Below are 13,796 nucleotides of genomic sequence, written 5' to 3' on the forward strand. Positions count from 1 at the left end.
TTCATTCTTTTTTCTTCTTTTCATTTTTCAGCTAGCGTTCCCCGCAATCTCTGTCCCTCTGCAAGCAGTGACTTACAATGACAAGCAATGGGATAGATACCCCAGCTGCAACTCCACCTGGGAATCCAAAGCTTCAGGAGAAGCTCAGCTCAGCTGGGTGGCCAGGAGGCAGGGGAGGAAGGAAGAGATAAAACGAAGAGGGAGAGAGGACGGAAGGAAGGCAGGAGGCAGGACAAGGCAGAAGATACTGGGGGAGAAGATGCTTCCTTTCCTGGGACGAACACCTGGCTGGGTGGGCTCTGGGTGGGGACCGACAAATGGCCCACCACGCCTGTGGTCTTGTTGAATTTCTTGCCCATATTCCCAACCGGACCATGTGGTCCTTGCAAGCAAGGACCTCACCCCGTTTAGGTCTTTCTGCCCTGCCCAGCAGAAAAGCAAGTACCCAGTGGGGTCCTCTAACTGCTGATACATGGTTTCACTTACTTCTCGAAACAGAAGCAGGTATCATAATTCCTTTAAAAAGCAGCAGAGGAAACCGAGGTTTAGGATAGCGGGTTAATTTGCCCAAATCACGCCGCTTGCAAGAGGCCGAGGTGAAACCCACCAGCAGCCCTCTTTGGCCCAAAGCCCACGTTCTTGCCACCATGCTGCTGGAGAAGGAAAGGGGCAGGACGGAGGGCTGAGCTGCAGTGCATACTTACGGGGGGAGAGGTTATATCAGGAGGGGTGGACATGTCCCCAAAAAGTTCTAATTGGGTCACAGCCTGAAAAGACAAAAAGAGAGTGATGTCACCACAAGAGAAGTCGAGGCTGCTGGGTACTGCTTTAAAACCGTATGACATGAGGATCCTTGTTCTTTTGTCATCATGACTATATACAAAATAAGCCCAGCTGGTCATTGCCATTACCTCCTGATACTAAAGACAACACCTGGGAGGCAGCCAGAATCAGTTCTTGCTTCGGTGTGTCTGGCAGCATATCTGGGCTTAGTTAAGGAAATCTGGGCTTATCCACCACCCATAACCCATCACCCTGCTTCGTGCTGACTCGCCATCAAGGGCAGTGTACTCTCTCTTCTCCAGGAGATAAAGCCAAGAGGGCGATTCCCTCACTGCTTTCCTTCTCTGCATGCACACACATGTACAAAGTGCCTTCCACGTGCCAGATACAGTGAGACGTGACACTTTGTAGCCACTTCTCACAGCAAATGCTCCCAAGACCATGAACCTGTGAGAAAAGGATCATCATCCCCATTTTTACAGATGAACCAACTGAGTCTCACAGAAGTGACCTCAAAGTCACCCAGGCCAGGACTGGAATGTTCCACCTATGGAGCAATGTAGTCAAATGACAGTCTCTGAAAGAGTCAGTCTTCAGGATAAAAAATGTCATTGGAGGAAAAGAAAACATATCATTTGATACCAAGAAAGGCATCAAAACCAGCCCAGTATATACACTATTAATCACTGCTAGGAATTTCACCACTGCAGACACAGTATCCTCTCTATCCCATCCATCATACAGGACTGTCTGAGGAAGGCCAGCCAGAGCAGCAGAAGAAAGCCTTTAAGATATACTTAGAAATTAATCTGCATACACTTCGAGCTTCAGAGACCGCAGGGAGTCTATGGCTAGGAACCAAATGGCCTGCCTTAAATATATGATCATATGCTTTGTATGAAATCTGCCCACTGGGGAGAAAACTCTTTGGTCTCACCTCTGGATTTTAAGTGACAGCTTGTGATTGGGGGACCCTAAAAATATTAATCAATTTAAAGGACTGAAAAAGTCTGCCTGCCTGCCCTCCAGGGACCCCTGCCCCTGAATTCTACAGTAACCAGGCATGGCTAGATCGCTACACTTAGTGCCAAAAAAGGATTATGCTCTCCTTCTGATGAGTGAGCGAGTTACGGGCGCTGGAGAAGGTCCCACACCTCTTGATAGATTCAACCCCAACCTCTGCAACTCCCTGGGACTACAGTTCCCTCACCTAGACAGTAAAGAAGATAATACCGCCTTCGGATTTATTGACAATATTCATAACAGTACTTCTTTTGAAGTTTGTCTACGCCTGGTTAAAAAGGCACAAAAGGCTCTTTTTGCTGAAAGAAGTTTAGCTTGGTTAATGAACTTTAAATTCTTCCCCCTCAGCTTTCAGACTGAGTAACGCGGTGCTGGGCACACAGGAGGGCCCTACACACGTATTAATTTCCTCCCCAACTACACAATGCTTTTTCCATACACACAGAACACCTGGGAGGTGTTCCAGGTGAACAGAATACTGAGACAGGCCAAGCCCCAGCCTGCCGGGAGCTTGTAGGCTGGTGGGATGATCCACAGAAGTTGGCAGTTTCAAGGCAACGTGGCGGGGATGGCGACAGAGGTCTCTGTGGGAGGACAGGGAAAGGAGTCTGCCAGCTTTTGGCAAAGAAACTTAAGGAGGGTTTTATTTATTTATTTTTTAAAGGTGTTACTCATTTATTAGAGAGAAAGAGAGAGTAGGGGAGAGAGAGAGAGCAGGAGCAGAGGGAGAGGGAGAAGCAGGCTCCCCGGTGAGCAGGGAGCCCAATGTGGGGCTCGATTCCAGGACCCTGGGATCATGACCCAAGCGAAAGGCAGAGGCTTAACCCACTAAGCCACCCAGGCGCCCCTTAAGGAGAGTTTGCTGAAGGAGAACAGACCTGATCTGAATTCTGAAGATGAAGAGGAGTTAGCCGGGCCAACAAGAAGAGGAAGGACAATCCAGTCTGGTGCAAGCCAGGAAATAGCAGAAAGGAGAGAGGCTTGAAGAGTTGAGCAGGAGCACAGAAGAGCAATTTGTAACAAGTATGAAGGTGGGAGGGAGCAGGAGGAGGCCAGCAAAGTGGACAGGGTAAGTGAGGTCCCAGTGGGACCAGACTTGGCTAGACTCTAGATACTCTCTTGTCTTAGGGAAAGAGTCTTGACCATGTTTACAACATTTTATGTTATTTGGTGAAACGATGGCAATCCTTATGCTCTCTCTTCCTGATTATTATTAAGGAATACTTCTATTTAATCAATTAGCGTGAAGCTTCTAGGCTTCCTTGCAATTGGGACTCAATGCTTTTAAAATGGCCTACAACTATTTTCAGAGGTAGGAAAATAATAAGATGAAGTTAATAATTAAGTCACACAATTTACATTTCAAATGTATTGAAATTGTGTCACACTTTTACTAACATCATAAATATAATTTATTGGCTAATTTTCTCCTTAAGCACAACTTTTAAAATAACCTTCATTTTTGAGATATAGACTTTCCTCTTGCCAGATGATTTTCAGTCAAGGATTAAACGAGAAAAACATGCAGAGGCAGAAAACATAGATTGTTATTTCATTCCATTGGATTTGCTGTTTATATAGAAACTAGAGTTAATTAAATTTTATAGAAAAGGGGGATTCTTAGGCCATAAAATTAAAAATAATTCTAATAAGCATTTATGTTTGAGAATCTGGAATAATATCTATTTTCACACCACTCCCCCCACCATGTTAGCCCTAGTGCTTTCATTTGTAACCCAACGAACTATGTTCCATCTGATAATACTGTTGTAATTAATCACTTTAATGGCCTCAAGAGAATTAAAAGTAACCATTCACATTTGTAAAACATTTTTATAGTTTGTAATACATTTTCCAATACATTATCATCATGTCTGATGCTCATTGAGCTCACTGGTGGCATAGCTGTCTTTCGAGATTTCCTTCGCATGGTGAGCAGAGACCAAGAGGTGACACGACTTTCCGATGGCTGGTGGGCCAGAAGAAGCTGGGCTTGACCCAAAGGCCAAACAACACCTCATTTATCTATCCCTTCACAAGCCCTAGTTAGCCTTCCTAGATGGTGGGTGTGTGGCCACCATATTCTCTAACCAGAAGCTAGGTTTCCTAAAGGGTCTGCCGTGATGGACATCCATCTGAAGAACTCAGCTGGAAGGTAGGTTCAAGGTACATATTGGCCTTTCCATTACCAGCTCTTCAGATGTCTGCAGGTAGTGATGAGGCTGCTGATGGCAGATTCTGCCTGCTTTAGGCCCTGGGCATCTCCCAGGGTAAGCAGAGGGATACTGGAAGCTGCCCCATCCAGTGAAGGGGAGAAGGATAGCTTGGCTGTTGAGGAAGAAAGCCCTCAATCTCTCCCTTGGGCCAGCCCCTTCACAGCCACTTTTTGACATGAACAAGTGATAGTTTTCGAATAATATGTGCCACTGCTGTTTTGAGATTAGTACCCTGGTCCTTCTTTCAACTAAATGGCTGCAGGTGGACTCTGAGGCCCCCTCCGGCAGAGAAATCCTAAAAGTGCCACAGATGAAGACAGAGATGTCCTTGGGCCTGTCACAGGCCCACTCCTTACGTTTTGGCATCAGGAGCTCCTTCGTGTAGGTAAAGTATGGGAACCCTAGCATGCATCAGCTGTTGTACCAAGAACAGGGGACAAGAGCCTGCTCCTGTTCCTACTCTCATGGGCTGGCTGCTTGATGGAAAGTCAGACTCGTCAACAGGATCAAGGCAGCGTAATGGAGAAGACAGACAGTGTTACAACAAGAGGGGCCATTTCAGGGCCTTTGCACATGTTCCTCCTCCTACCGAGAACATTTATTCCTTCCCCAGTTGCCTTTCCTACCCATCCTTCAGGACAGAAATTAGAGGACTTTTTTTTTTCTTTCTTTCTCTAAGTGTTCCCTAACTCAGTTTGCACCCCATGGCACTGTCCAGAACAGCTTATAGGATACTCAGATCAGCAGTTCTCAACCTTGGATGTACCTATGGGAAAAGACTGATGTTTGCTTTCCACTCCTAGAGACTCTGAATGAGTCGGTTCAAAAGTATAGCCTAGTACCTGCGACTTTAAAAGCTCTTCTGGTGATGCTGATTTGCAGCTAAGGTCGAGGACCCTGTCCTAGACCCAACACCCTCCCGTCGGAGGTGATACTATTCACTGGTCTGTGTATCGACCGATCTGAATAAACACTGGCTGCCAACCAGTACATCTGGTCCGGGGTATACCAACCACATGACCACCTTGCTTGGTTTTTCTTCACTTATGAGCACCCAGCACCTTCTGCTTATGTGCCCGAAACCCCGGGGTACTATCATATTACACTACGGTAGACTAACCTACCTCATCTTTTCCATGCTGTGCACTGCTGCATGTGGACACTATAAGCCCCTTGAGGACAGTGCCTGTGTCCTCCTGCTCTACCGAACGTCTAGCAGCTATCAGAATGCCTGGGACATGTTGGGAACTTGAAAAAATATTTGTTGAATGTCACGAGGTCAGTTCCTCTCCAATATACAATCGCAACACAAACACATGTGTACTCACACACACATCCTCTCTGACCTCACCACGGGGCTCACCAATAATCCGCCCATGAACATTAGACTAGATGCCCACGAGAAGAGAGCTGGCACCTGCCATTCGTGCAGGCTGGATGCGGAGAACATGGAATGCATGAGAATGACCATAGCGATCCTCATTCACCAAGAGCCTGGAGGCCTTACCTTCATTGCCTCCAAAATCTCCTCAAAGTCCATCGGCAGGTTTCTGTTCTGTAACCACAAGGCATGACTCATGAGCGTGAAATGAACAATGGGATAATGACCAGGAAGAGTTAACCAGAAAGGGCCCTCTCGTTCTTACCGGGGTGGCGGCAGCAAACCGTTCTTCAAAATCCTCAAACAGGTGACCGTTCTGAAAGTGTAAGGGATGATGAATGAGGATGAAGAGTAGGACACACAATGGCATGGATTTATGGGTTTAATGATGATGGAATCTATGCTTTCCACTCCCATGGTCTCCCTGGGCAGGAGCTGTGGCCCACGTGTTCCCAGCAGAAGCAGATGATAAAACACGGGCCTGATCGGAGGAAATCCATAGTGGTAAGTTTGTAGGTTTCAAGTCTATCTTCCCGCAATTCCAGACATTACCCAGCCCGCCTCGATGGTGGCAACAGATAAGAGCATGGTGTTTATGGACACTCAAGACTTTTGCTTTAAAAGCAGAAAAATAGTATCGTGTGTTTTGGCCAAACTCTTCCCTCTTTGGAGCAGTCTGTGAGCAGCTGCTTTGTGAGGGCACTTAGCATGCTGTCCCCCTCCTGCAAACGCTCTTCTCATCTCTGCAAATGTGAAGCACCAAATCTCTCAAACCCGGGTGCATGGCCACCTCTTCCATGAAGTTCCCCTTGATCCTCTGAGCTGGAAATCATCAGAGTACTAGCACGTCACCTGTGCCAGCTCCGTTGTGCTTCTGGAAGCAGGGCTATGCTGTCTTTATTCCCAAATCCTGGCCACTTGCAGAGGATCTGGCACCTAGCAGTGCTCAAAAATATATGAAAGAGGGATGCCTGGGGGGCTCACTCATTAAGCGGCTGCCTTCGGCTCGGGTCACGGCCCCAGGGTCCTGGGACCTAGCCCCGCACTGGGCTCCCTGCTCAGCAGGAAGCCTATTTCTCCCTCTCCCACTCCTCCTGCTTGTGTTCCCTCTCTCGCCATGCCTGACAAATATATACAAATATATACATATATACATGTATGTATATATGTATATATATACATATGTGTGTGTATGTATGTTGTATTTTTTTAAAGAAGATTTTATTTATTTATTTGACAGAGATCACAAGTAGGCAGAGAGGCAGGCAGAGACGAGGGAGAAGCAGGTTCCCCGCTGAGCAGAGATGAAGGTGATGCAGGACTCGATCCCAGGACCCCGAGATCATGACCTGAGCTGAAGGCAGAAGCTTTAACCCACAGAGCCACCCAGCACCCCTATATGCGTATTTTAAAAGTAGCTGGCAGTTGACTGAATCTAATTTTGTAGTTTTGTATTTTACTGTTCGTAATTGTTGAGGGTTTCGCCAAATGACTCTGTATTGCTGGATCGGCATCCATTGATGTGTCTGCGCTAACTTCAGGGGCCCTGAATAGACACCAGCCCCACCCACTAGTAGGCCCCAGATAAACCACCTGCAGAGTCGCAAGTAATTATAAACACCTAATATGACTTCCCCAAAGGCCTTGTGATCAGCAGTCCCCCCCTCCTTCCCCTATGTGCCCCTTAGATAAGACCCCTGTGGAGCTTACCAAAACCCTGCTCTTTTTCGTGTGATTTAACCAATCCGGCCTTAGTCTGGGGACCCTGAAGCACCTCACTTGTTGGCCCTAATAAAGGCACACGGCTCAGGTCCTGCCATACTTTCTCCACTTGGACTTTCCCCACGTTCCTTGACTTTCCCAGATGACCTCTTGAGGTGTGCTCTGTACTCCTCTAGGATGTGTAAGAAACTTCCCTACTGTGATTCCCTTTCAGTCTTCTGGTGTATTGTGCTCACCGTCTGACACCCTGCTTAACAAATGTTAACTATCAAAGCCACACTAATAATATATATTATCAGTAATGCACATAATACCTATTATATATGTTTTTTAGTCACCATGTTTCGGTCAATATGCCCCAGCTGATTATTTTTTGGATGACTTCCAAGCAGCGCAACATTAATATGAACCTGACGATATTGACATTAAAATGGAATTACTACGTGTGAACAGAAATGGTGGCAATCATTCCCTGCTTTTGAGGAGAGCTTCCTGTTGGCGATGAAGGACTGGAGAAACCATCCCCTGTCATCACTTCCGCCCCCCTCTGGAGGAAAGGTGACTGTGTGAGGACAGTCAGCCCTAGTCACAGAGCTGCAGAGCAGAGCGGCAGAACCAATGCACTCATGCCCACCACAGCAGGGCCTTTGGGCCTCCCCCAACCAAGTCTGTTCTCAACTGCCTGCTTCCACCAGGTCCTGCTCACCGGGAGTCAACCGGGGCACAGAGGAAAGGAAGAGTAACCACATCAGCTAACCGCATAAATTATTATATTATGATGATTCTATTTGGCCAGTGGTGGGGACGGTGGGGGGAGGCCATATTAGCCTAAGTGATCCTGTAATCTATGGTGTGGCCTGAAAGGTTAGGGTTATGTTGCTACTATCCTTTATAAATTCCCACACTTCTGGGGATTTATGGCACAGCCCCTACCAACTAGCTCTGGGTCATAACTTTTAATAAAAACATTTTTTAGTGTCCAAAATCTCATTACATCTGTCCAATATAAAAAGCAAATGGCTTCAGAGCATGATGGATGAATTAAATAAATTTGAAAAACAGCCTGTGGTAGAGTCTCATAAAACCCCCACCACATAATGAAAATGTGTGAGGATAACCAGCATTGGTGTGAGTCTGTCACTTCTCTGGTGACAGAGGGGGTGGCCTTTGGTGAGGAGCGGAGTTGCGGTGGGAGGAGGCCATTTCTGTACACTCGGACGAAGTGTGGTCTGGGTGTGTGAACAAAGGCACCTCTCTAGAGTCACACAGACGGGGACTGAACCCTGACTGTGCCACATACGGTCTGAGGGATCCTGGACAACAGGCTAGTCAGCCTGTTTCCTCACTTTTAAAGTGCAGGTGATAAAGCTAACGCTGGCTCAGGTTTATTGAGAGGATTAACTGAGCTGTGTGTGTGTGAGGTCTTGTTTGGTGCCTGGCACATAGTAGGTGCTCAATCAATAGCAGCGGTTCCCAGTATCTTCTCATCCTGTCTCATCTGGTATACTTTTGGAATGCAAAGGCACACATTTTTTAATGTTAGAAAATTACTATTAGATGATACTTGGAAAAAGCAAGAGAAAGAAAAAAAACAATCCTCTGGGAGGCCCCTCTTTAGAGACTACCCCTGCTTGAGAGGATAGACCAGAACCCATGTAAAAAGTTGCCCCGTACTTCCTGGCCTTTAGCCCTGAAACCCCTCAGTCTGTCCTTGACCCTGTCTTATTCCTCATGTCTCCCTTCTGGCCACAGTCTTGCCCAATCACCCTCCAGGCCACACCTCTTGTTCCCGGTGCTGGTGGTGACCTTCTTTTAATCGTGGCTCAGTCATTCTTTGGATCCCCATCCTCCCGTCGGGAGCAAGCTTCAGGGACACCCTGTGCATTTGATCCAGCCGGTGGGGAGACCCTGCCATCAGGGAACTTCTTCCCTGTTGAGTCTCGTGGTCAGGACGTGGAAACTATTCCCTAGCCACCACCGCACCCCACCCAACCCCCCATCAATCCCCAGCTTGCTTTACCCACCATTACTACTAAGAGTTTTTGTTCATTCATTTTCAAGTCTTCTTTTTCCCCTTATAGATATGTTTCTCACATGTATTATGATGGGATGCATGCACCTTTGGATTCTGCTTCTCAAGACTCAGTATGACCTCAAATTTACTTATCAGGTACATTTCCAGCAAGGGTTTAACAGAAGAGATTCTCTGGTGTTGTTTTAAGACCGTTCTAGCCTGAATCTCATGAAGACATTGAAAGAAAGCTTCCACAGGGAGTCCATCTTCCCAGAGTCTCTGTTTGGAGCAGAGTGGGGACACTGTAGTCCCATAATTGAACAAAATAACTACTAAGGCCAGACTCCTGTTCATCTTACAGCGAACATGACAGTGGATGAGGTGGGTGGTGGGTGAACGCATCACAGAGCATGAAAATGTATCATGGCTGCCAGATCAGAGTCCCGTGGTGATCTCACCCCGGGCTGCACAGTGTAATGCTTGGGTGGGAGCTTTGCCAAACTGATGCCTAAGCCCCACTATCAGAGATTTGGACTCTCTGGGTTTGGGGTGGGGTCCAGGCATCAGTAGGTTCTAAGAGATCCCCAGGTGATTCCAATGTGCAGCCAAACTTCAGAATCACTGTGCTGCAGAATGAACGCACTGTAGGAATAATTAGTGAAAGTCCTACTGGGAAAACTGAAGACATCTTGATTGATTACGTAATGGATTAATTAATTTCTTCCACAAACATTCACTAAGTGTTTTTCACATGCCAAACTCTGGCGAGGCGTGGGAGACACAAAGATGAGTAACACACGGACCTCACTCTTCCGAAACTCAGAGCAGAGCCAGGATATACAATCATTCCAGTTTGGGAGTGGAACAGGAGCAGGGCAGGGAGGGTGCAAGGCACCTAGACCTCAACTCAGAACTCAAGCCAATACTGCAGAAAAATGAACTCAATTATCCATTTAGAAAGCTCAGGAGAAATGGATTAAGTGATTTGTAACCACACCAAAGTGGGTACGATTAAGGCACCTAGTGATTCCAGGCATTCGAATGTACGTACCTTTCCCTGGTGAGTGATCTAACACGGAAGGTGCATGCTAATGAAGACTAATTCCCTCTGTGGTATCTAGGAGTTGACCTTTCTATCACCGTTAGCCAAGAGTAAACAGCTGCTTTCCTACCTTCTGGCAGAGAGAGACAGGAGAAACTCTGGCGAACGAAGAACAAAGTTGGGACAGTGGTGGAGTTGAGATGGGGACTGGAAAATGTAATAAATTATTTCTCCCAAGAGCACCACTGCCCCGTAGAACTTTCGGTGTGATGGGAAGTTCTATGTCTGTTATATCCAATATGGTAGCCTATGTGGTTCTATGTGGCTATGGAGCACTTCAAATATGGCTGGGGTGGCTGAGCGCTAAGTTTTATTCGGTTTTGGGGCGCCTGGATGGCTCAGTTGTTTAAGCATCTGATTCATAGTTTCGGCTCAGGTCATGGTCCCACAGTTGTGGGATCAAGTCCCATGTCAGGCTCTGCACTCAGTACGGAGTCTGCTTCAGATTCTCTCTCCCTCTCCCTCTCTGCCCCTCTCCCTGATGGCACTCACTCTCTCTTGCTCTAAAATAAATAAAATCTTAAAAAAAAATGGTTTAGGGGGTGCCTGTGTGGCTCAGTGGTTTAAAGCCTCTGCCTTCGGCTCAGGTCATGATCTCAGGGTCCTGGGATCGAGCCCCGCATCGGGATCTCTGCTCAGCAGGGAGCCTGCTTCCCCCACCCTCTCTGCCTGCTTCTCTGCCTACTTGTGATCTTTGTCGGTCAAATAAATAAATAAAATCTTTTAAAAAATTATTTAACTTTAATTAATTTCAATTTAAATAGCCAATATGTAGCTAGTGGCTAACGTTGACAGTTTAGCTCTAAGGAATATATATTTTAAAAAAACAAATTCCAGTTGACTGAGAATTTTCTGAATAGGGGACATTTTGCTTCCTTATACAGTCTCCTCCTGTTCTTTTAAAGAATATCCTACTTTGGTATTGATTGAGAAGTTTCTATGGGAGAATTCTCAGAATTCTTTGCACTGTCTAGACAGCACCACAAAAACAAACTCAGTTTGCAAAAACAGCCACCTTCTTCTGGTGTAAAAGATTTTTTTCATGGCTGAGCTAAGCCCGTGCTAGATATTTGTGGGGCTTTTTAAAGGAAATTAAGATTCATGTTTCAAAGGAAGTCCAGGAAGCCTCATCATCATTACAATAGAATGGAGTCCTATTTAATGCCTGAATTTTCCAGGCCCACTGAGATCCGGGGCTGAATGGTCTTCCTGGACCCAATGTCTCAATCTCATAGAGCAATCAGTGCTGCTTGGAGGACATGTCTCTATAGTGACTGAAAAGCTGCCTGTAGTTACTCAAAGGTGGGCCTCATTCTAGCAGGTGGTGGCCCTCCTTTCCCCAGCTGCCATTTCAGGAATGTCCCAGAGGTTGTCCAGAAAGTTAGAGGGGGAGGGAAATACTTAGACCCTATAATGAAAGTTAACATCTTCAAGGGCCATACATCTGAAAATCCTTGGACAGTGAAATATTTACAACTGGCTTCCTAAAAATTAAGTTGGTCCATGGAACCACCTCTATATGTCCACTCCCCGCAACCTGCCACCTCTTTTTACTGTGGCAAGAACAATTAACGTAAGATCTCCCATCTTAACAAATTCTAGAGAGTATGATATGGTATCATCAACTACAGGTGTAATGCACGTCTCTAGACTTCGTCATCTCGCAGAACTAAAACTTCTGGTGAAAAGCAGCACCCTACATTCCCCTCCCCCCAGCCCCTTGCAACCACTATTCTACCCTCTGCCTCTGTGTTCGGCTATCTCACAGACCTCCAATGAGTGGTATCATGCGGTATTTGTCCTTTGCAATTGGCTTCTTTGACTTAGATATAACGTCCTCAAGGTTCAGCCAAGCTGTCACATATGGAAGGCTTTACAGGAATTCCCTTTAAAGGCTGACTAATATTCTATTGTGTGGATCTACCATATTAAAAAAATATATTTTATTTATTTGAGAGAGAGCGAGCTGAGAGGGAGAGAGAGAGAGAACGCATGAGCTGGGGGCATGGGGGAAAGGGCAGAGACAGAGGGAGAAGCAGGCTCCCCACTGAGCAGGGAGCCCGATGCAAGACTCAGTCCCAGGATTCTGAGATCACAAGCTGAGCTGAAGGCAGATGCTTCACAGACTGAGCCACACAGGTGCCCCTCTACCACGTTTTCTTAATTCATTCATCCTCAGTGGACATTTAGTTTGAAATGATCTTTCTGACTATGCAAGGGGAAAATCAAGATGGGGACTGGAGGCAAAAAGAATTTGTTAGTGCTTTATTCATTCAGGTGGCAGGAGAAAGTCAGACAACCCTTGGAAGGTCTGGGTGCTAAGGTGCCCGGGCTAATTGTGGATGACCGGGGGGCTGCTGTGGCTCAGGAATCTGACTCTGAACACTTGCACTTATCAACTTCAATCAAATGTTAAGAAAACCAATTTGCTTGCATTTGGAAATAATAGACATTTCTAGGTGAGAAGTTTGATGTTTTTAGGCTGGGCAAGGTGGGGGATGGAAAGAGGGATGTCTGACGCAGAATCAGTTCGAACTGCTGCTTCATCATTGGCCCTTCCTTGGAGAAATTCCTTCCTCACTCTGAACCTTAGTTTTCTCCTCAAAAAATAGGGCAGTGTAGGCTTGCTGAGAGGAAGCAACAAGAAGGCTGTTGTGTAGGAATACAATTAGCATAGTAACTGGCAGAATAAAATCTCAATGTCATTTCCCCTTCCGAAATTACAGAAAGGGAAGAAAGGGGGAAGGGGAAAAAGAGGGAGAGGGATAAGGTGGAAGGAGGGTGACAAGAGGGAGGGAGGAAGGGAGGGAGAGAGAGATGGGGAGGGAAGGGGAGAAAGGAAAGGGAAAACAGAGGGGAGACAGAGGGAGATAGGGAGGGAAGAATGGAGGGAGAGAGGGAGAAGGGAGGAAAGAAGCAGGAAGGAGGGAGGAAGAGAGGGACAGAGGAAGGAAGGAAGGAAGAGGGAAGGAAGGAGGGAGGGACGAAGGAAGGTAACTATGGAATATTTACTTGGTAGGTGAGAGTAGACAGAATCCAGGCCACTGTAAAGGGCTGGGAAACAATGATCCCAGGGGAAGGGGCAAAGTCACCTAGAGAAGCTGAAGGAGTGACATGACCCTCCCACAGCAGATAAACTGACACGGCAGACTCCTGTGCCCATACCTCTCCCTGTGTGCGAACGCTGGTGAGGCTGGACCACTCTGGGGGTCGACCCCATCATCCATCCCTCCTACCCCACGCCCTTTTCTTCTCTACTCTTCTTCTCCATCCCAAGTTTAGAATCCAGTTGGCAGCTCCACATTTCATACCCCAATTTTCTACAACATAGCCATTATTTTCTTGAAAAAACAAACAAACAAAAACAAAACAAAACCCACCCCAAAACATAAGGATGGAATTGGTGGCACGATTTGCAGGCAAAGGGTGGATTATGCAAGAAGATACTCAGAGCTAAGTACTTTCGATCTCAGGAACAGTGATGGGGGTAGGAAATGTGGATCATGAGGCCTACACCACGGCAGTGCCGGTATGTGGGTGACAGTGGTGGTGACA

The 13,796-nt window shown here is 46.6% G+C and overlaps 1 protein-coding gene across 6 annotated transcripts in view; it reads right to left on the bottom strand.

Moving 5' to 3' along the window:
• The window catches only part of DAB1 (DAB adaptor protein 1), a 784,414-nt gene that overhangs the window by 25,820 nt on the left and 744,798 nt on the right, over positions 1-13,796 (bottom strand). For 5 of the 6 annotated variants that reach the window (XM_032839738.1, XM_032839737.1, XM_032839734.1 and 2 more), the window contains one exon: positions 705-767. In XM_032839738.1, the coding sequence (XP_032695629.1) occupies positions 705-767 (63 nt within the window). Of the gene's footprint in view, positions 1-704; positions 768-5,529; positions 5,578-5,668; positions 5,720-13,796 lie in introns of all 6 variants that reach the window. The other variant, XM_032839739.1, reaches the window with a different exon arrangement.

This window comes from Lontra canadensis, unplaced genomic scaffold, assembly GCF_010015895.1.
Source record: "Lontra canadensis isolate GAN:19392208 unplaced genomic scaffold, GSC_riverotter_1.0 scaffold109, whole genome shotgun sequence".
Classification (NCBI taxonomy): Eukaryota; Metazoa; Chordata; class Mammalia; order Carnivora; family Mustelidae; genus Lontra; species Lontra canadensis.